Source organism: Colletotrichum higginsianum, chromosome 2 (genome assembly GCF_001672515.1).
Source record: "Colletotrichum higginsianum IMI 349063 chromosome 2, whole genome shotgun sequence".
In the NCBI taxonomy this organism is placed as follows: domain Eukaryota; kingdom Fungi; phylum Ascomycota; class Sordariomycetes; order Glomerellales; family Glomerellaceae; genus Colletotrichum; species Colletotrichum higginsianum.
In genome coordinates, this window is record NC_030955.1 from 3904842 (window position 1) to 3926497 (window position 21656).

General features: G+C 57.6%; 8 protein-coding genes across 8 annotated transcripts; 3 read left to right on the forward strand and 5 right to left on the reverse strand.

Moving 5' to 3' along the window:
- Positions 1-286: 286 nt before the first annotated feature.
- CH63R_02877 (Isoflavone reductase) lies at positions 287-1255 on the reverse strand (the record flags this gene model as incomplete). Its single annotated transcript, XM_018297852.1, has 2 exons — positions 287-1150; positions 1223-1255. 2 exons carry the CDS (start codon positions 1253-1255, stop codon positions 287-289), a joined length of 897 nt encoding a protein of 298 aa, XP_018162668.1.
- Positions 1256-1793: 538 nt separating this feature from the next.
- CH63R_02878 (Major facilitator superfamily transporter) lies at positions 1794-2687 on the reverse strand (the record flags this gene model as incomplete). Its single annotated transcript, XM_018297853.1, has 3 exons — positions 1794-2013; positions 2094-2600; positions 2626-2687. 3 exons carry the CDS (start codon positions 2685-2687, stop codon positions 1794-1796), a joined length of 789 nt encoding a protein of 262 aa, XP_018162669.1.
- Positions 2688-2813: 126 nt separating this feature from the next.
- On the forward strand, positions 2814-3523 carry CH63R_02879 (uncharacterized protein; the record flags this gene model as incomplete). Its single annotated transcript, XM_018297854.1, has 2 exons — positions 2814-2838; positions 3162-3523. 2 exons carry the CDS (start codon positions 2814-2816, stop codon positions 3521-3523), a joined length of 387 nt encoding a protein of 128 aa, XP_018162670.1.
- Positions 3524-3885: 362 nt separating this feature from the next.
- Positions 3886-4188, forward strand: CH63R_02880 (uncharacterized protein; the record flags this gene model as incomplete). The annotated part of the gene is given in 2 exon segments (XM_018297855.1): positions 3886-3907; positions 3920-4188. The coding sequence occupies 2 exon segments, from the start codon at positions 3886-3888 to the stop codon at positions 4186-4188; spliced, it is 291 nt and encodes a 96-aa protein (XP_018162671.1).
- Positions 4189-5940: 1752 nt separating this feature from the next.
- CH63R_02881 (WD40 domain protein beta propeller) lies at positions 5941-7944 on the forward strand (the record flags this gene model as incomplete). Its single annotated transcript, XM_018297856.1, has 1 exon — positions 5941-7944. One exon carries the CDS (start codon positions 5941-5943, stop codon positions 7942-7944), a length of 2004 nt encoding a protein of 667 aa, XP_018162672.1.
- Positions 7945-9367: 1423 nt separating this feature from the next.
- CH63R_02882 (uncharacterized protein) lies at positions 9368-9586 on the reverse strand (the record flags this gene model as incomplete). Its single annotated transcript, XM_018297857.1, has 1 exon — positions 9368-9586. The coding sequence occupies one exon, from the start codon at positions 9584-9586 to the stop codon at positions 9368-9370; it is 219 nt and encodes a 72-aa protein (XP_018162673.1).
- A 384-nt stretch (positions 9587-9970) lies between these two features.
- Positions 9971-11038, reverse strand: CH63R_02883 (uncharacterized protein; the record flags this gene model as incomplete). The annotated part of the gene is made up of 1 exon (XM_018297858.1): positions 9971-11038. One exon carries the CDS (start codon positions 11036-11038, stop codon positions 9971-9973), a length of 1068 nt encoding a protein of 355 aa, XP_018162674.1.
- Positions 11039-18198: 7160 nt separating this feature from the next.
- Positions 18199-20518, reverse strand: CH63R_02884 (DNA topoisomerase; the record flags this gene model as incomplete). The annotated part of the gene is made up of 6 exons (XM_018297859.1): positions 18199-18231; positions 18307-19646; positions 19700-19869; positions 19930-20108; positions 20171-20350; positions 20438-20518. The coding sequence occupies 6 exons, from the start codon at positions 20516-20518 to the stop codon at positions 18199-18201; spliced, it is 1983 nt and encodes a 660-aa protein (XP_018162675.1).
- Positions 20519-21656: the final 1138 nt, after the last annotated feature.

Here is a 21656-nt window from a genome sequence, read left to right on the forward strand (position 1 = left end):
TCGCTCAGGTGCGGCCCGAATCACCCGCCGCTTCAATGTTGCGTGACTTGGGAGGGCGAGAGTGAGTAGAGCGAGTTGAGTAAATAACTAGGGATTGGACTTCCCAGTACTTCTACTTTGGGCGGCGCTAGTTACTAACTAGGTTTCCATTGTGAATTATAATCTTCTATTAGCCCCCACTCTCCTCTTAGCAGTTTCAGCGTGAAGACAAAGTTGAGAGGACAAAATATTAAGGCATATCAAAAGCATCCTGCTAACCAGTCCAAGTGCGCCAGACTCAGTTCCTCTACCAAGTGGCAAGTATCTCACTGACGACCTGCTCAAGGCTAGCCTTCTCCAATCCCAGTTTCTCGTCCCAGAGCCCCCATGGTCTGCTGTCGCCCATTCCCCGTTTGCCGCAAGTCCCGCCCCAGACCAAATCCTTGACGCCGCTCTTGTCGCCATCTTCAAGCTTTTTCTGGCCATCAGCAATAATCGTCTCCGAGTCCAGATTCGCAGTAGTCCACTCCTGGCCCTGGACTTTCTCGAATGCTGCCAGAACATCCGTCTGGCTAACGTGGAATTCTCCGATGTAGACGTATTGGTTCTTTGTCTCTTCGGCTTGGTCGAGGCATGCAACAACTGCCTTGGCGATGTACGGTAGGTTGGAAGCCGTAAGGACCGTCGTGCCGCCATCAACAAGACGTGCAGTCTTGGTGATTGGGTCGAGGCCCAACACCCCACCTTTTACAGCCCAGTCGAAAAATAAACCGGTGACGATGCTTGTCCAAGAGATTTGAGACTCCTTCGTTCGCAGGTGGTCGACAGTCGCTGCCTTTGCCGGCACAACATGAAGCTTCAGGTCGACAAATCTGGGATCCCGAGAGGGAGGCCCGAACTCGCTCGGGAAGAACCTTTTGACGCCGGCGGCTATGGCGGCATCAATGAAGATGTTCTGGTTGCCGGTTGCGAAGGGTTCAACCATGCAGATCACCACGTCCTGGCCCTCCATTGCAAGTTGGATCTCAGCCTGCTTGCTGTAGTCTGCTTTGAAGACTGGTACGCCTTCTGGAAAGACCGAGGTAGACTCCTTGCGGGCTAGGACTCTGACTTTGTACGAAGGAATGGCTAGGAGTGCCTCGAGGACGGGCAAGCCCAGGTTTCCGCCGGCCTAGAGATCAGTGAGTAAAGCACTTGTGGCGGAGCTGGACCACCGATGGACAGAAGCAGGGATGAAACCTACGCCAATGAGAAGAATGTTCTTAAGAGAAGTCATGATTGACGGTGATCCAAGAGGTAATGAATACTATTGATTGGGTTTTATTCGATGGCTTTTACTGATGCTCAATTGAGGTGAGTTGATGATGGGTTCGGGATACGTGCTCTATATTTGTGTTGTAGTACAGGACTGTAAACGGCTCTTTGACTACAAGCTCCGCTTTTCACTTTGCTGGTTCACATGACAAGGTTGATAGTTTCTAAGCAGCACGCTCTCCCGGTATCACCAATCACCAGTCGAGTGTAGAAGAATCCTAGTATCACTAATCGAGAGTAATGACTCTGCTACTACCACTTCGGTGAAACGATAATTCGTCCGCCGCAACGCTCAAGGTTTTTATAAGCCAAGTCCGCTCCATTACGTAACGCCTAAACTCGATTACTGAACCGATAGTCAAGGTAGTTCTTACCAAGCACATTTGAGTTCTTTAGTCCATGTTTGTCGTTCTAGAGCAGACCTAAGTCCCTATTCATTTGTGCACATCGAGTTTCCTCGGCGGTGTAAGCCTCGCTCACGTCTCCTCATATCCTGACAATCAAATCTTATGCCCGTTGCCTTCTTTACAGGCTAGACTGACGAGGAATCCACACAATGAAGCAGCTCCAGCAAGCCACCACGCCAGCCCCGTGAGGCCGTGGGAGGAGCCGTAGCTATACACCCATGCCGACACTGCGAAAGCAGTAGCACGGACCATAGCCGTGGTCAAGTATGAGATGCTGTTGGTGCGAGCTAGTGCAGAAGGATGGGGTGAGGCGCTGTGTGGGAGCTGAGTTAGCCATGGTTGTACTTTAACAAAACCAAAAACTTTTTTATTGAAATATGCCATACCACTCACAAGTTGGTGAGCATGAGCTGCGAGGGCGCGGTAAACTTTGAACAGCCCACCATGAGGCCCTGAAAGAAGACAACCAGCGCCCATACGGTGAAACCGTGATTTCCGGCCGGCGGCGGCGTAATCGAGGGCATGAAGGCAATGTACGGCACCACGGCGTAGACGAGGGGGGAGAAACGCAGGAAGAAGCGCCATGTGCGGAGAGCTCCCAGACGCTGAGTCACCCGGGGATACGCGAGCAGCTTCGTCGGCAGTCCCATCACACCCAACTGCGCGAGGGACCAAGCGATCTCGGCGGGCGCCATGCCGGCGCCGCCGGAGAAGCGGAAGGACAGGCGGCGCAGCTGGCCCGGCGTCTGGTAGTGGACGTTGTCGATGACGGGGTCGCGAAGGAAGTTGGGCCATAGGGTGTTGCATACCGATGTGTCACCGTCGTGGATCGCGACGGTCACGAGCACGAAGCAGAGGTTTCGTGTCAGTATGCGTCGAAAGGGGAGGATCCGGGTGTGTCTTTGGTTGATTTGCGCCTCATTACACGCCTTGGACGGCCGTGGCGAGACGGAGCGCGGGCGACAGCTCCGTGTCGTCTTCGATCATGAGAGGAACTCCTTCAACAACTTCGGAGCGGTTGTCCGTGTTGTCGACCAGCCCATACTATGGGCTTATGAAACGGCCAATAGGTAATAGGCTCTCGATCTTTTGATCTGGCGTCAATCCCGGGTCATGGCGGCGCTCAACAACTTTGGAGGTCTGTAGTCAGACGCTCACTTACGATACCCAGTCATCCCAATCAGCAGAACCAGTTTCCTCCCCCCTCTGTCTGAGTCGGCCAGCCTATCGAGGAAAAGAGACCAAATACATTGGCTGATGATGAAAGCCGTCTGCAGCGTAGCAGATTGACATCTGAAAGGAAACCTCTCTTCAGTGCACAGCACCCAACTACAAGCCAGCGAGTTTTGACCCTCCTCCATTTCAGTACTTGCTTCTTTCTGATGCCAATCATGTCTCGAAGCAAATATCGACAGTCTCTAGACTATTGCAGTCTGGACGAGAGCCAACCCTTGAAATAAGACGTTGACGGAGATGCTGAGGTCGGCCAAGAACTATGCGGCCTTGAGCCGTTGCAGCGGTCATCGTGGAGACAGCGCATCGAGTCCGTCAACAAGTGGAAGCTTATTCTTCTGGCTCTGTTCGTCCTCCTTTTAGGTCGGGTCGCCTTCGACGAATTCCTGCACCCGCGATGCCCAGTGGACGTCCAGCGACCGACCGACTTCTCCGGCTGGATCTGCGCCCCGAACGGCGCTATCCCCGAGGTCACCCGCGAGCGCTGGTGCTCCTTCGACGGCCTGTCGTTCCACTGGTTCCCCAAAGAGCGCCTCGAGGACGAGGAAAACCGCGCGCTCCTCCGGGAGTTCGAGAATGACGGGCCCTGATATCACTTCATCGACAAGGAGGGTAAGCACGAGATACCGCAGGGCAATCAAGTCCTCAAGGTGGCGTGTCTGACCCGGCGGGAACATATCATCCACTGCAGATACGCTTCGATACAGACTCGCTATGGTTAAATGCCATATGACGCTGTTTACATGACCGTAAAGAAGCCGCTTACAACGAACCCAGGTCATGAAAGGATGGGATCCGCCATCTAACTACTTCCACACCCTGCACTGCACGGGGCATCTGGTTGACACAATCATGTCGGTGCGTCTTTTGCTTTTTAAGACGCCCAGGACTGACCCGGATCTAGGGAGAACCCACCTGCCGATCTACACGACATCACCACGCACGTGTCCCCATGGCCCGCTATGAAACCTGTGGTGAGTGAAAAGACCGCAATCAAGAAGATGATGACATATCCGTTCTGATTCGAGTTACAGGTCCACCCATACTATCCCTTCGAAGAGGAGGGTATTGCTGGCGTCTCCTGGTGACCGGAGGAAAGAAGCGAAGGATACAAATGCGCCTATTGGAAAGCACTCTATTGAGATGGTCCAGGCGATGGTGGAAGGATCTTAGGCAGACGGGAGATCAGGACGGATCCCGAGGCTCAAAGGAAATTCAATCGAGTGTCCCCTTTCATGTTTTCTATCTATGTTAGGACGTCGTGATGAGTCCTGCCAAGGATCTCGTCCGGGCCTGCACTCAGTGGTAGACATGACACCGAAGTTTCATTTGCAGAGCTTTCTGGACCTGACCCAGTAACCATACTTTTCGAACCTTCTGCTTCTCTGGGTGACTTGTTCAATGGCTACGACGTCTTGTTGTCGGGTCGGTCGACCGCCACAGAGCAAAATCGGCCAGTGGTGGACCGCGTGATGCCGCGGTCTCCAAAAGCTCTGATGGCAAGATAGTAAAGCTCATCCGTATGGGCTGCTTACGACGGCACGAGGATGAGCGATCTCTTTTGGATTTGCGCACGAGAGACAAGCCCCTGGGCGCTCTTTCTTCCTCCTCTCCAATCGGAATTGTAAGTCTCTGTGGTCGTGTGGTGTGGCTTTTTGGAGCATCTTTTAGACCTGAGGAATTTATTGTGACTGGACGAGATTCTCGTCGTCGTGGAAGCCGGTGAAATCCTGGCTGTGCTCGTTCAAGGTGTACTGCTCCCCATTGCCTCGAACATCGTAAATTGGGACTTCAGAGACTCTTTTCAGTTCCACATTGGTGAAATGGCCGAACCACGGGACAATCAGTAGCTTTTGTTGCAGCAGTGCTTCACTAACGGGTTACAATGGTCGTAATCATTGATGTCGGGAGAAGTTGACTGCACTTGTGACGACCGGCCGGAAGCCTGGTGGATCGGGTCCGGTTAGGTCGGGACGAGTGGGGCCCGGTGTCGGCCAAAAATCGGAACAGTGCCCAGCCAGCCGGCCGGCAGACCCCCCGGATGGTAAACCCAGCAAATCTCGACATAGGGAGCCCAGATTTTGAACCCCATTGATAGGGCCAGTATTATCCCAAAGAGCTCGGCTCTTTTTCCATCGTCCATCACAGGCATCAATTGCGGGAAACCCCCCACATCAAACGTACCTATGCGAAAGTAGCCTCGGTGTGCGCCGGACTGCTCCGTCTGTCGCCTAGGACCGTCTGGGGCCCAGCGGCCGAATCCCAACCGATGGCCGGCGAAGAAGATACGCTAGCAACCTCCCGGTGGGCTCGAGAAAATGACCCTCCTCTCCTAACCCACTGATTGATTGATAAGACAGCCCGAGATGCGACTAACAACGAGGGCACCATGCAAAACGCAGTTCGCATCTCCCCCGCAACCGCACTCCCGAAATTTTCTTCACCATCCAGAGGCCCACACGAAAGACGAACAGTGTTAGGAATTTCTCACTACCATTGGGAGAGAGAATCGAACAGTAGGTTGCGATTGCGAGCAGCAGGCCCTTTCCCCCCCCCCCCCCTCCACCCTCTCGGCATGGAACACGGGAGCGCCATCCCTGGATGAGGCTTGTGGGGCTGATGCGACCGAATCGAAATCACCCTCGACGTCCACGGATGATGGGGCGGACGTCGCCTCCAAGCGGAGGAACCTCCCGAAAACAAGCTCTTGTGTCCCGCCCGCCAAGACCACTGACGGCTGTATTTCCATCTGATGGATCGAGGCCTCGAGTGCCGAACTCCAAGACCCCGGCTTATTGGTGCGTGGGCCGCGTGGTGAAGACTCCTCGCTCTCCCCTTGCTCGGACTTCGCGAACACGCCGGACGAGACGATGGAAAACTCGAGCCGCCGGCAAGAAGACACAAAACCCCAGACGAGAGAAGCCACCGCCTCTCTCTTGGGATCTCTCCCTCTCCCGTCCACCGCCATCCCCCCCTCGCTCTCTTCCCCGTCGCGGTGCCTTTCACAATGCGATCCCCGCTCTTCTCCTCCTTCCTGTGCCTCTCCGCAGGCACGGCAACTCTCGCCCGCCATGCCGACCATCCACGCGCCGCCGCCGCTGCCGACTTCCTTGACCCCTCCGCCGCCCTCCCGCAAGCCCATTCGGCCCGCGGTCTGCCCGCCGCGGACGGCAAGAAGGGCGTCCTCCTGATGAACCGCATCGGCCCGTCCACCTCGGAGCTCTACGTCGCCAACGCCGACGGCACCGGCGAGCGCAGGCTCCTCGGCGACGGCGGCGCCTCGCGCTTCGACTACCACGCCTCCTTCTCCCCGGACGGCCGCTGGGTCACCTTCACCTCGGAGCGCAACGGCGACGGGAACTCCGACCTCTACCGCTGCCGCTTCTCCGCCGCCGGGAACGCAACCGTCGCCTGCGCCGGCCTAGAGGAGCTCGTCGCCACGCCCTCCGTCGAGGACGCCGGCGCCCTATCCCCCGACGGCTCGACCCTCGCCTTCGTGTCGACGGAGAACGGCTACCGGGCCAACGTGTGGGTTCTGGACCTCGCGACCGGCGAGCGCCGCAACCTCACCGGCACCGCCGACGTCGCCGGCGACCCCTCCAAGCCGGATGGTCACTTCCGGCCCAGCTGGTCGCCGGACGGCGGTTGGATCGCCTTCGCGTCGGACCGTAATACCGAATGGCGCGGCCACGGCAACGGCACGGGCTGGGAACACACCCAGGAGCTCTCCGTGTACGCCATCCGCCCGGACGGCACGGGTTTCCGCCGGGTCGCGACCAGGGCCGGCTACTGCCTCGGCTCGCCCAAGTGGTCGCCGGACGGGAAGCGCATCGTGTACTACGAGCTGACCACCGAGGACACGTGGGGCGCGCACCGTCCCGAGTCCGTCGCCGGCGTCACCTCGCAACTCGTGTCCGTCGACTTCGAGACCGGCGCGGACCGCGTCGAACACACCTCCGGCCCGGGTTTGAAAATGTTTCCTCAGTGGTTGGACAACAACGACGACAGCATCGCCAACATCGCGTACCTCATCAAGGGCGGCGACAGCGAGGGCTACAACTACACCTCGGGCGCCGTCGCCGCCGTCGCCGCCGCCGTCCGCTCCCCGACATGGTCCCCCGACGGCAGGTTCGTCGTCTACGAGAAGGTGGGCTTCGCCGCCCGGCCCATGGAGAAGCCCCTCTGGAGCTGGGACGACGACTGGGAATACCGCCACACCGACGTCTTCCCCCAGCTCTCCCTCCAGGGCCGCCTCGCCATCACCCAGAAGCAGCTCGGCAACTCCTCCATCGTCACCATGAACCCGGACGGCTCCGACCTCCGGCTCGTCTTCGACTCCTCGTCCACCGGCGAGATCGACCCGGCCCTTGTCGCAAAGGGGCTCGCCGGCGCCTTCCAGCCGTCCTGGTCGTCCGACGGCCAGTGGATCGCCTTCGGCCTCGGCTCCTGGTTCCAGTCCCGCGCCACCGGCAAGGCGCGCGTCTACCGCGCCGCGTCAAACGGCAGCGCCTACGAGGCCCTCACGGACGGCACCGTCCACTCCGGGTTCCCCAGCTACTCGCCCGACGGCCGGTCCATCGTCTTCAGGGAATGGGGCGTCCGGTACGGGCTCCGCGTCCTCGACCTCGAGACCAGGGCCGTCCGCGTCCTGACGAACGCGACGGACAACCTCCCCTTCTGGTCCCCTGACGGCGAGCGCATCGTCTTCACGCGCAAGACGTCGGCGACCAACTTCGACGTCTGCACGATCCGCCCGGACGGCTCGGGTCTGAGGACCCTCACGTCCAGCGGCGCCAACGACGCCCACGCCGTGTGGTCCCACGACGGGCGCATCCTGTACTCGAGCGGCATGTACGGCTTCCGGGACGAGGCCGCCATCTACGACCAGACCTTTCAGCCGTACGGGCAGATCCTCGTCATGGACGCTGACGGTTCCAACAAGCAGATGCTCACGGACAGTCTGTGGGAAGACTCAATGCCGCTGTACGTGCCGAATGAGTTTCTGATATAGGGATTTTGGTAGATGTGTCGGTACATGATGTAATTGATTTCTATACATGTCCCAGCCTAATTGGTTGCTTAAAATGGTAGATTTGATACCATACCGGACACCAAGGAGACTTGCTCCGATACCCCAATGCTGCATAACGATCGATCTCTAAATAGCCGAATAGCAATACAACGATGCTAAATCCATTTCTGCATGGCACTCGGTTTTCACGTAGCTGGAACAGTAATACGGCATCGCGGAAGTCAGAGCCCCTGATCACTCTTCCAATTTGCCAACCTACCGGATAACCAACACCAAAAGTTCCAAATAAGTGATAGACGGTCCTTGACGTTTCGTCCAGGTCGGTCACCGGCACGAACGTGCCCGATCCAATGCGTTGCTGTCGGCTTTTCCCATGACCACGAAGCACCAGCAGCATCAACAAGCTCTGGATGGAGCAGATACCTAGGGTGTATGCGGTATGTACTTGACTGGAACAAGTTGTATTGGACGGACGCCGCAAAGCTTGCAAAACAGGCCCGTCTTTGTTCACAGCTGACATTCCGACTGGGAAGCATTGCCATGACGGCCGCTGCAACGTGGCCTTTCTGTGCTGAGTGGCTGACCAGTACAGCAACACACCCCTTGGCGTCAAACAGCAATCCCAGGCTGGTCGAAATCAGACCTTGGACTGACGTAGCCATCTCGTGATGCCACAACTTCAGATGGACCTCGGTATTGGGTGACGTCACGCATCACTTCAGCACTCGCCACGCTCGACAGACAACAAGACACAATGGTAATGGGACGAAACAGTCACGAGTTCCATTCTCAGAGTGCTAAACCTAGCCGCCCATAAGCCCGGAGTACCCAGATCCGTTATTCACCAATAATTGAGATGAGGTTTTGCTGTTTCTTCTTTTTTCGGATTTTTCTCAAGTCCACTGCTCATCCTCATGTCCCCAAAAAGACATAGTGCTCCGTAGCCGATTGATAAAATGACACGTATCAGCGAGCCAAGCATCGCCGGGTTTTCCCCCTCTTCTAATGCGCGTCCTGTCCTCCGCGAGAGTTTGCCAAACTAGTGTCAAGCTCCGGCTGACTCTGCCAGTCCGCAACGCACAATTCTCATGTGTCGTCTTCTTATTCAGTGTCTTTGTAACAAGAATATCCATAACCTCTTCGTCGTGAGCCCCCAAACTGATTAAATAGGTAGTCAGAAGCGCGCAAAAACAAGCGCATGGTGTGACGGCGGACGAGGTGAAGCTCGCCAGCACAAAATGTGTTTTGTGATCCTCCACGGCGTGTTGAAGTGGGGCGATGCAGATGAGTGACCAAAACAAAAAGGGTATGTGCAAAATGTGGTATACGCATGAATGGAGAGAATCGAAGTATGTGTGTCGATGTTAGTGTGAGTGTGTGTGTGTGTGTGTTGGAACAGTTGTCAGGCCAGCCCATTCCAACCTAGTGTCGGGACCCTCACGTCAAGTTCCGTGTTCATGTTGTAGCTGTCGCTTCTTGCAAACCCCGAGGCGGCCAGGTTCTTGGTAAGGCCATCCTTCGGTGGCCTCTCTGCATGAAGCTGCAATGTGAGACACTCGGGAAAAGACAGGAGAGTGACCGTCCCAACATGACCAGCCGGCCGTGTGGTGTCGTCGAACATGATTTCGATGACGGGAAAAAAAAACAAGTGTTGGGGTATCCTCCAATCGAGCCATGATCGTAATGCAAAGTGGTGCCCAATGCCACAATAGCAGCCCTTCGCGCGAGGGCGTTGTTTGTCATTTCAAATGCCATGACGCCGAATCCATGAAACTTGTAGAATTGCCCGTGTCATGAACACGCCAGAGAGGGTGATGTATGATCGATGGCGCGCCGGCCTGGTCGGGTAGATCATGACACGAGAGTTCTTGGTTCGGCCAACCCAGCCGACCTGTCCGAACCCAATGTGAAAAAAAACAAAAGGAGAGATGCTTTCTCATCAGCCAAATAGACCGATCGCACAGCGCAATCTCCATCCCCAACGCCGTGCTATGCAGAAGTGGTATTATACAGAACCCAGTCGCAGGAGAGCCTCCACCGCCTCGCGCTCTTGTGCGTCAGACGGGGCCCGAAGCGCCGAGAAGTCGAAGGGCAGAGGCTGAAGGGAGCGGGCCATGCCCGTAGAAACTGTGCGCATACCTCCAGAGGTATACACACCAGGGGAGAGGAAGCTGCGTCCGGCAGATGGAGCAGTCGCGCCGGCCGTGTTGTAGGACTCGGCACGGAGAGCGGCGGCTCCCACGGCGGCCCAGTCTTCGTCGTCGGTGGCATCCTCGGGGTCGTCGTCCATGGCCATGTCGTCGTCATCCGGAGCCTCAGAGCATGAGGCGGAGGCCGAGCCGTCCAGGGACATCTTGTCCGCCTCATTCTCCATCATCATTATGTCGCGATCGTCGTGAGAGAAGACGATGGAGTCGCCGGCGCTGGAGGAGGAGAGGTTGAGGCGAGATCTGTCGATGCCGCGTCCGGGGGTTTTGCTGATGGGGATGCCGGATCGATAGTCGGTGGGGGGTGTCGACCCTCGCGGGGGTTGACCGCGTCGTCGGGCGTCCCAACGTCCCCAGCCCACCTTCTCAAACTCAACGTCGCCGTCCGGACCACCGCCCTCGCCTCCGCGACCCTCCAGAGCACCGACGACCAAGCGACGCGCCTTCGTCGGGGGGATGCCGGCAAAGCCAGGCACCGAGGTCGTCAGATAGCCCATGATGTGGCGGATGGCCAAAGGGCCGTGGTTGAGGAGGATCTCGGGGAGATGGTGCTTGGCCAGCAGGGTAGTGCTGATAGCCCCGGTGGCGTCGTACGGCGGCGACTGCGACGCTTCGCGCCTGCGGCCGGTGGGGTCGTCGTGCAGGTCCAAATCCGAGTCGATGGGGTCAAGCCTGGCCTTCTGGAGCTGGGCCTTGAGGCCGTGAGGCGGCAGGGCGGGAGAGATGGAGTTGGGAGGGGTGGGGAGAGCTTGAGATCGTGTCACAGTCGTCGCAGGGACACTCCTGGCCGCTACAACAGCTAAGTTGTCTCGGCTCATGTTGGAGGCCTGGTGGATATCGCAAGCAGCAGCTGCCATGGTCGCCATGATGTCGGTTCGACGTTTCCTGAGCTTCTAGACGTGTCTGTACGCAGAAAAGCGGCTGTTAGCAAGAAGAAGATTGTCTCGAGGAACAGCGATGCAGGCTATGACGACTGGGTGAGGGGCGACAGGAGGAGGAAAAGGAGGAGAGGGAAGAACAAGAGGATATTGATGTTGGGCTATGGTGTTGAGTCACCCCCCAGGGCACACACACACACACACACAAGACACACTGTTGACGTACTGCTAGAAGCGGAAGGGATGCGATGCAGGTGTGGAACTGTGCGGGTAAGCTCAGTTCGACGGGGTCGGCTAATGACGGGTTGGCAGAGCTGTGGCTGTTGCGATTATCGTGACTGTGACAAGAGAATCTCGTCAGTATTGGTGTGTGATATCTCGGTGATGTTGGATTTGTGTTGAAGAAGAAGAAGAAAAAAAGAAGAGGAAGGGGGAAGGAGAGTGGAAGTGCGACGGCCAGGGCTAAAGTAAAAGGGACGTGGACGTGGTGGACGGATACGGAGATGGGATGGGATGGGAGTGACAGACTGACTGGCAGAGCGAGACTCACCACCAATACGGATAGAGAGCAAGAGTATCCTATCCGTACACTGACTGAATGACTGAGAACGACACACACACACACACACCTTTGAGCAAGCACCAAGCCCAGCCCAGAGCAGGGCAGGTTGAAGGAGAGCATGGAAGCAGGTGAGATGGTACAAGAAATACATGAGGTACAAGGGATACTTGAGATACAAAGCGAGACCTGGGGCTCCCTACACTGTCTGTCGACGGAGCCACACTGGAGGTACCCACGGCACCGGACGGATGCAACCCAGGATCCAAGGTATCCGTAGTCCAAAGCTGTACACCCATGTACCTCGCCCGCCCTCTCTCTCTCTGTTTCTGGTCTCTCTCCCCCAGACCCAGATGCAGATGGGGTAGATGGTGGGAGGAGCACCAAGATGAAGGACCGGGAGAGATACGTCAAGTACGGATACTGAACTACGGTAGGATGTTACAGTGCTTGTTTCCTAGCAGCAGCAACAGCAACAGCAACAGCAACAACATCAACACAAGCCCAGTCTTTGCCCACCCAACATGCACCTCACCCGAAACGCCAAACCACAGCAGCAGCAACAACAGCAACAACAGCAGCGGCAGACAAAGAATGCCGCCGTCGCACGGGAAAGGCGACGGGCGAAGAGAAGGGAAGCCGATGGATAGGCATGGCATCGCATGACCATGGCCAAGGCCAGAGCAGAAGCCCGGCGCGCCCTGGGCGTGTGATTTGGCAACACGGGTGTCGAGGTGCTGCCGCCAGGTGGTGATGATTGATAAGAGAGAGAGAGGAGGAGATGAGTGTGTGGCTGGTCAGAGAGGTGGCTATTTCCCTGCACTGATACCAAAAAAAGGAGTGGGAAATGATTTGAGAGGTACGTACTATCTGAGAATGTGAGGCAGGGGAGCCGAAGAAGGGGACGTGTCTTTATCATCACACTTTTCCACACCTTGCCATGACCAGCGACGGTACGTACCTAGTTCCACCTGCCAGAGGGAAGAAGGGGCGCTGCTTGCTCTTTTTTTTTGTACACAGTGCGACGCGGACCAAAAGGCACAAACTGTACGCTCGTTCCTCTTCTTTCCCTTCCCTTCCGCATCCTCTCCTTTGGTTCCAGTGCCGAGAATGAGGAGTCATCTTTCGCCTTTTATGATGATGACGAGCGCAGATGCAGAGGCTCTTTGCTCTTCGCATCACAACCGCATGCCTCACTTACTACGCATCCTTGAGCCATCATCTGCGTGTCATCAGCCCCTGATCTGATGTCTATTCTGGTCCCTGGGTTGTGGCTGTTACTGCTGTTGCTGCTGCTCTCCTTTTGGTAAGGGTCTTGGTATAGATACACTCTACGACCCGTCACTTTGGCTTGAGTTGCCTCTGGTTGATTGCAAGTCACCTAGATCAAGGCACAGATAAAGAGGAAACAAAGGTCGAGCTCCGCCGACAACGCAACCCCGTCAAAAACAACTCCACCATCGCAACTCTCGGCTTCTCAAGCGACCCCCGTCCTCATGGCCTTTAAGCAATCCACAACGACGGAGCTTGGGTGGATGCCAGAGTTATGCCCCCGAGGTTGTTGCTGACCGCCGACCGCCGACCGGCCCCCGATTGCCCATTCCAAGTAGTGTATCCGTGTCCGTACAGACTACAGAGGGGATAGATCACTCGAGAGATGCGGTCAATTCACCGCAACTCGTGACTCGGGACTAGCTAGTTCCAGAGGCTTATTGCAGAATAGTCCACCATACTTCGACCCGGCCGCGACATGTCCTCGACGCTGGGCCCATCAGACGTCCCATGTGTCGTTGTCGTCGTTGTCATCGTACCCCTTCCCTAGTTGCCCCATGCCGAACCCGAAGCTACTGAAACGAGGAGCCCACTCGTGGCCTTCCCCGGACTGCCGATAGGGTCAGTCGGCGACCGGTACCCAAGAGAGAGCATGGATGACGAGGGGAAGGGGAACAACACCCGTGGCCTTCCGTAATTGCAGTCCAGAGCCCACAATGTGGTTGTCCCCCCCCCACTGGCCCAGACATAAGGTCATGGCGGGAAACTTGACTCCTCCATCGGCATGCAACTAAGTATCCAGACGATGCCCTCTGAGAGAAACCCGCGGCGAAAGGGCCGTCTGGTTCTCAGGCATCGGATCGCATAATGCAGAGAGAGGAGGCTCCGGGCTGTCAGGCGCAGCGAGTCCTTATGCTTGCGCCAAGATCAAATCTCGACGACGACGGCAACCACAGCCACCGCACTCTAAACTGCCCCGTTCGTCCCTTTCTCCTCGAGACGAAGCCAAGGAGCGATGCTTTCCGATGAATGCGCATCAAACCCGCGGCGCTGGCGCCCACAAGTCCGACAAGTCAGGTCAAGGCCAGTCAATTCGTTCGAGAAGGGTGGCGGAATCGGGTGGGATAAAACCTTGGCTTCGGCAAGCAAGCAGTTGGCGACTTCGTCTACGACGTAAGTGCTGCTTATCACCAAAGCTTACCGTCGTGTCGGGGAGTCCTTTCTATGGAAATGCCATAGCGGACCCTGACGGGCTCGGCCATGGAACTTTGCTTACCCAAATTCTGTGCCCTTGGACTGTTTCCGTTCTCTTCGCATCGCCAGCCCCGAGTAATACTCACCACTACCACCACCACCACAGCCGTCGCCGCCGCCACCCCTGAGAGATCCACCACCGAACAAGACGACTTCGATTCATGACATTCAAACTCTCTTGGACCCCTCGTGGTCCCTTGAATGGTGGCTGTGATACCCCTCGGAATGCTACCACACTGGCACACTTGCGGGAGGGTATCCAAGGTAGGGTTCGCAAACCCCAATCTCGATCCCTTCACTCCCACATCGCACACACATACACGTCCAACATTTCCGCCGACATCGTGCCCTTTGTAAGTCGACTCATGCCCGTACCCGCCGAACCCGCTTCCCTTTTTGCTCGGGAAGAGGGGCGCCTGGGGGGGCCTGGGGGGGCCTGGGGCCCTCTTCCCCTTGTTCCCGTAGCCCATGCTATTCTCATGCTCCCCGGTCAATCATCAAATCGTCCCCATGTCCCATATCCTAGCCCGCCCATGTTACCCATGTCCGGGTTTCTGCCGGTCGCTGGCAGACGCGACCACGGGACCGGTCCACTGGAGCAAGCAAGAAAGAAAGCAGCCCATGGGACATGGGCGGTCGACGACAGCATCACAAGCGGCATCCTCTCTTCGCTTCAGACTCCAGTGAATAACTTCGGGAGTGTCGGTGCTTATGCCGCTGCCTAGTGTAAAGCGAAGGGATGTACGAACGGGCTGTTAAAGCACCCTTCCAGGCCCAGTTTGCGCCAGGGAAAGGCGGCCGTGTCGTCATCAATCGCAAACTCCAGTCTCTCCCAGCAACCAGCGACGACGGGACCGGGGCACCGGGAACGGAATGCTCCACCCCTTGTCAAAACAACAAGGGCAAACAAGACCTCATCACCGCACGGCGCACCGAACACTTTCCTCCTATTTTTTTTGACGTTCCAAAATTCCACGTCCAACTAGGGACGAAAAAGAAGAACGACAGGACTGAGAAGGGGGGGGGGGGGTTCGTCAAATCTCCCTCCAGAAGACAGCTCTGGTCCACACAAATATTTCGACAGAAGAATGAACAGGAAGAAGAAGAAGGGGGAAATAATATCCCCCTGCCCTGAGCGAGATTGGGGGGAATTCCTCGCCGGCCCTCGGAGAATGGCCCATCAACAAACCCCCTTTCTCTGTGTGAGAGCCAGCGTGTAAGTGAGCCGTCCGTCCGGACCACTGCAATCTCCAAGGGGGGAAAAGAAAAGCTACAGTACGAAACACGGATGCTCGTCCACGAGTCCGTCTCTCTCTGTTCCTGCCTTTCTTCAAGCGCACCCGTTTCTTCCGTTTCTCCCGTCCCCCCTTTCCCTGCTGGAGAAAACACAAGACGGTGCCACAGAGACGGATCGAGACTTGCGAATGTCTAAGACAAGCCCTTTCAGCCTGTGAGAGGACTCGATCGCTGTGGCCCCATGCGCATCGAAGCCGAGAGGGATCCCCAACGAGAGGGACACAAAGAAGAGCGCTCGAATGCCACTGCACACGCGTTTCTGGTTTGGCCAAGGTGTCCTTCTTGACGGGCTGCTTTACAATACTGCCCGCGATATATCACACGGCATCACATCACACACCCACCTCAGGCGCGGTGCGTTGCGTGGGCGAGTTTGCGACGCGCTTCTCTGACACGGCCGCAATCCCACCTGGACCTTGTTCCTGGGCCCCATCCAGCATCCAGTACATACCTGTACCCAGTATTCAACGTCCAGTGTCCAACGTCCTTCCAGCGCCTGCCGGCTCAGCTGAGATCCCGTGCCCGGGCATAGCAGTCCGCCAACAGTCCGGTCCAGTCCAATCAAGACAGCACCCAGGGGGCGTGCCCTTAACAATCAGGTGCTTCTTTTGGGGGGACAACTCTGAGTGGGCTGGAACGCCTTATTAGGTTTGCGCCGTTTGACAGGTACGTATCCTGCCCATCTCCTCTGTCCGTCTGTCTGTCTCCCCGGGTACCTCGTGGTACTCGACCGCCGCTCTCCCGCCAGAGACAGAAGGCTCCTCCCCACAGCAGCACCTATCTCGCCCTACCTGGGTACCCTCTTTTCGCCTCTCCACAGCAAAGATACACAAAAGAGAAAAAAGACTGGGAACACACACACACAGCTTCGAAATGTCGACACCGATTCGGATATCCGTCTTACACGTCGTGTTGGCGTGTCCCCCTCGGCGCCTCAAAGAGAGAGAGAGATGTGGGGAGGGGTCATGAGCCACGCCGCATCGCCATGTTTCTGGGTGTTCGACGCGATGGGCGATGGGCGACTGATTGTCCGCGCAACAAAGCCCCGGCGCGGCGGCTGAGGCGCATCGTTTCTTGGGGCTGCGTGGTGCATGATCCCCCTTCCAAAAGCCCCGAGTTGTGATGTCTGGTGTGTGATGTAAGCGATGCCTTTCCCGTAGCTGATGGGCTGCTTCCCTTCTCCAGAACCCGCCGCCCGAATCCGTCCATAGAACAATCTGGCACTGTGGTTCGCATCGCATCTGATACGACCCCCCCCCCCCTCCTTCTCGTCCTCTATGGTCCTCTTCATGCTATGAGGTGATGCGCTCATGGGAACGCCGCCATGCCATGCGTCCATTTTCCCCCGCATCGTATCCGCCCGCGCGGGCTTTTCTCGCTCGGCATCTCGGCCATTTTCGAAGGTGTTGCCCTGTCCTGTCTGCGCTGCCAATCCGAAAACCCCCCCGTGGAAATCAAACCAAACTAAACCAATGTACTCACGTCCGAATGGAGATGGGATTTCAAAACGTACAGAGGAGGGGGGGGGGGGTTTCGCGCAAAGCCCTCCTCCCGTCGCACGCCGACGAGCGCAGCCATCACGTTGCGCCCGGCGTGTCGTCTGATTGGTCCCCCGGCCCTCTCTATTGAACCCGGTCGAGTCCACCACGGCTCGTTGCTGGAGATCATACATCACATTACATACATACACATGCGCTGCGAGACCTCGAAGAGAGGGTTATCAAAACGAATAGCGAGCGATCCAAGGATTTTATGTCCGTCTTCCCGGGTTTGCTTGTACCCGCCGGTACCTACGTCTGGTCATCATCGTCATCTTCGTTGTGGACACGGGGATTCTGTTTGGCCCCTCCTTCGGGGATACTAGGTAAGGTACTGACTGGTTGGTGGACGTGAGCATTGTGGTCGCGTCGAATCACGCCCGTCCATCGAGAGCCGTGTTCGTCCCTCTACGTGACCCCGTCCACTCGCGAAAACCCACGCTGTGCCATGCTGCACCGTCAAGGCTTCGGGCGATGATGGCCGCTCCCTCTTTGCCGTCCTTAGCCTTAGATGTAGACGTCTACAACCGAGCCTGTGGGTACTATTACTCGCCGACTCCTCCTCCTTTGCGACTCTCGGCCTGCGATCCCTGGGAAATCCTCCGCCTTTGGCCTGATTCCTGCCCGTGTTGCCCCCTCCTTCCCTCATGGCCTGGGCACCACTGCAACTCGCTGCAGTAGCCGCCAAATCCCCCCCCCCCCCCTCCTCCCCGCTTCTCGTCCAACATATCGCGGCGGCGGGGTCGTCCATCACACACACACCCCTCCCCTCCTCACTGCGCCTCTCCGACCTCTTCCGTTCTGCCTCTCTAGTCCCCGACCAGCCGGTTCGACCAAAAAAAAGACCGACGTCGTGTTGATGGCACCGAAAAAATTCCTTCCGCCTTGGATTTTTGAACCCCCCAAGGAAAACATGTCGCGCAGCTGGAGCCGATCAACGGCGCCGGTCCTCGGAACTACTGCGAGTACTTGAGGGGGGTGTGAGCGGGCACTTCCAACGCGCCAGTCGTCACACCCACGTTTGGACTCCAGTGGACACGATCGATAAGAAAGTCCCGCCCCGTGGTCCTGGTCGCGTATGGGCCACCTTGGGCACTATGGGGGGGGGCCTGCTGCCGCGCGACGACGATGTCGTCGTCGATGCGGGATCATCCCAACTTCATCTCGACACCTGGACGTCTCGCAAACCACCAGGGCTGTGAGCCCTTATCTCGCGTCGCCATCGAGGCTCACGCGCGAATCGACATGAATTCGCGACACGCCTAAGGGCAGTATGGTCAGCGCGTCTGTAGCTTTCGTGGGTGAAGGAGGGTGGGGGGGAAGCCCCCGAAACTTACCGCCTTGAGCACGTTGAGCCGCTCCTGCGAGTCCCGGAATACCTGCCGGTACTGGCCGAGACTCTCCCGCAGGACGGCGTCCTTGGTCATGCGCCCGTCGCATATCGCCTTCATCTTGTTCTCCATCTCTTTGCGCAGGAAGGGCTTGCCCAGACTCGTCTCGAACTCCATGCGATCGAACCCCGTGATGAGAGCCACGCCGAGCTGCGTCGGGATGAAGACCTTGAGTCCTCGCCGCCCGGACGCCGACGACGCGCCGCGGCCCCCTCTAGCCCCTCCCCGTCCGCCGCGACTGCCGCGGCCACCTCGTCCACCTCTCGCCGGCGGTGACGGCGGCCTATCCTGGCCGTCGCCGTCGTCGTCGTCGTCGTCCTGACCCCGTTGACCCCCGTCCGCCAGCTGGACGTATTCCCTGTCTTGAATCTTTTGGATGTGCTCTGCCATTGTCGCGTCCGTGCCGATGCCGTTGGCGTCCATGAGGGCGATGAGATCGGCTTCCGTGAGATATCCCGGCGGACTTGTTTTGCCGTCCGTCATCATCGCTTCCGTCGGCTGGAAGATCTCGCCCGGCGCGAACTGCGGGAGCTGCGCCGAGTCGTTCCATTTCTCGTAGACAAACACGTCGAGGTAGTTGCGCTCCAGGACGACCAGTCCGCGAGCATGGAAGGTTTCCTCTCCGTAGAGTATCTCCACGTCCGTCGCGAGGCCCTTGGCGTCCTCCGAGCAGCACGCCAGGAACCGGCGCACGACGTACTCGTAGAGCTGCCTCTCGTCCGCGTTGAGCACCGTCGGTGCCGCGTACGTGACGGGGTGGATGGGCGGGTGGGCCTTGTCGTCGTGTTTACCCTCGCGCGGTTGTTGAAAGTTGCCGTCCAGGAGCCCTTGCGCGTACTCTCCCCATCGGTTGTCGGGCGTTTGTTTCCTGACCAGCGCCTTCAGATCGATGCCCTTGTCGAAGCGGTCCGTCTCGGTTCTGGGATAGCTGATGAACCCCTTGTTGTAGAGGCCTTCCGCGACCGTCATTGCCTGTTGACCGCTCATGCGCAACAAGCGAGTGGCCGCTTTCTGGAGCTCGACGGTGGTCAGGGGCAGGGGTTTCCACTTCCTCGTCGGCTTCTCTTGGACTTTTGTCACGGTGGCCTTGTTGGCCCTGATGCATCGCTCGTAGAGGATGATGACCGACATGCGGTCGAACAGTCGGTTCCGCGACCAGTTGAAGTTGACTTTTTTGCCTTCGCGAGAGTGCATGACCTTGATGCTCCAGAACTGCTCCGGCACGAAGTTCTGGACGCGAAAGTACCGGTCGACAACAAAGCCCAGGGTCGGGAACTGGCACGAGCCTAGGTCTCCGGTTAGGGGAGGCGCGATTGCGGTGGCGGACGTGAGAGCTTACCATAGCTGATTGTCCGTTCCTGCAGAGGCCCTCCAAGAGGCCGAAGGCTGTTGGTCAGGAAGCGGGTGAAGGCGTAGCCGATTCGGAGATCCAACTCTATCCTCGCATCCACGGCATCGACCTGCTTCTGGTCCAGGTCTGTCAGGCGTCGCGCGGCGGTGAGTATGTGTCTGGGGTTACGTTAGAAGTGCAGTTGATAGAGACAAGAGAAGGCCAAGGGGGGGATGTACGCTCGCTCGATGTTGCTGAATGTGGCGCGCTTGACGGCGATCCTACTGTTGCCCTTCCTGGCGGCATTGACGATCTCCTTCCCGATGTGTTCTCCCTCTCGATCGCAATCCGTCCAGATGATAAGGAGCTGGCAGTATCGGGCCTGGCGCTCAATGTTCTCGGCCACAGTCTTCTTGTCCTAGGTTCGGGTTAGCAACGATGACACGCTGTCGGCGGTAGTAGGGCCGGAGTCAGTCGGACCTGGGGCACGAAGGTCACGACTGGCGCGGTGAACAGACTCTCGGGAGGTGGGTGCGACCAGTTCTTGTTCTCCGGGGTGAAGTCGAGCCCCGTGAGATGGCCGACGACGGCGGTCATGGTGACGCTGCAGGGGCCCCATGGCGCGCCAAAGTCGAAGTCGAAGCCGTAGTTCTTGATATACTGAAGGCGCGTGTTGTGCTGAAGGAGATCAGTCAGTAGTCGGTCCCAGGCACTGAAGCTTGACTGAATGTGTTCCGGGATACTCACAACTTCGGGGTTTCGTCCAGCCAAGTGGCCGGCCACGGCCTTGGAGATGGACGGCTTCTCTGCGACACAAAGAACCTTCATGGCTTCGGGTTCAATCTCGACCTCGATCTCAGCCTAGTGGGAGAGAGGGAGGTGAAGGGGTGAGGAGTGCAGATCACGAAAGTGAAATGGCGTTTGTTGCAGAATGCTGTATCCCTCGCTCGAATATGCTAAATTCCTGTCCCCGAGGTTTTAATACTGGAAGAGCAGGAGCATGTTGCGGCGGTGAACGAGTGTCCTGCCCGGGAGACGTGACTTCACGAGGGCATCCACGCGTCAAGCCTCCAACCCCTGCCGGCCCCAGCTCTCCGAGCTCTCAGTGATTACAAGATCGTTTGTCAGGTGCAGGAGGTGCAGCAGGTTCAGCATGTAACGGCCAGCTTCTGTCTCTTTTTACTTTTTTGGACCTTCACTCTCGATCCAGCTTGTCCAGATATCGGGCGTATTACACACCGCAGAGAACGAAGTTTTAGCATGAGGTGAAGTCCAGTTGCACCTGCCGGCTCGCTAAGATAGCGGCCTCGTGCAACCCCACAGCGGGGCTGCCCGCTCATTGGAGCTCTCTGCAGCGCTGAGCCGCGCCGGCCGAACCACTCGAGTCTCAGCTCCAGCCTCCGGGGGCTCCGCCTTGGTCGCCGGCCGACTGGCAGCCAGCTGCAAGGAACAAAAACTGACGTAAGCCACCTGATCCAGCTTCTGCATCTCATTGCCGGAGAATTTAGGAGGAGGACGAGGGGGGAGGGGAGATCTTCGATAGCCACAGATCTGAGATCTCGACGGCACAATGATCGAACTTTCTCCATGACGATCCAGCCCATCATTACTTCGCTCAAAAATACTCCCCCCGCGAACCGGTCTGGCAACGGCTTGCAGACGGACAGGCTTTGGTGGTCAAAGTGCCCCAAGAACCCTGCAAAACGCCCGAAGCGGCAGCGGGCGGTGTCCTAAGCTCTACCATACCTAGGTAGTTAGGTACCTTACTTGCCCACGGTCTAGGTAACCACCCCCAGGGGCCCCGAAATTACGGATCTATGACGCGCATTGTTTGCACCACCTTCACTACAGAGTGAGTCTCTTCATTTTCAATCAAAAAGGCATCACGACTCCCCCCTTTGACATACACCACCTTACGGCGCAACCGTAGCTGCATCCTCCCCCGACCGAACCCTAGATCACCGCC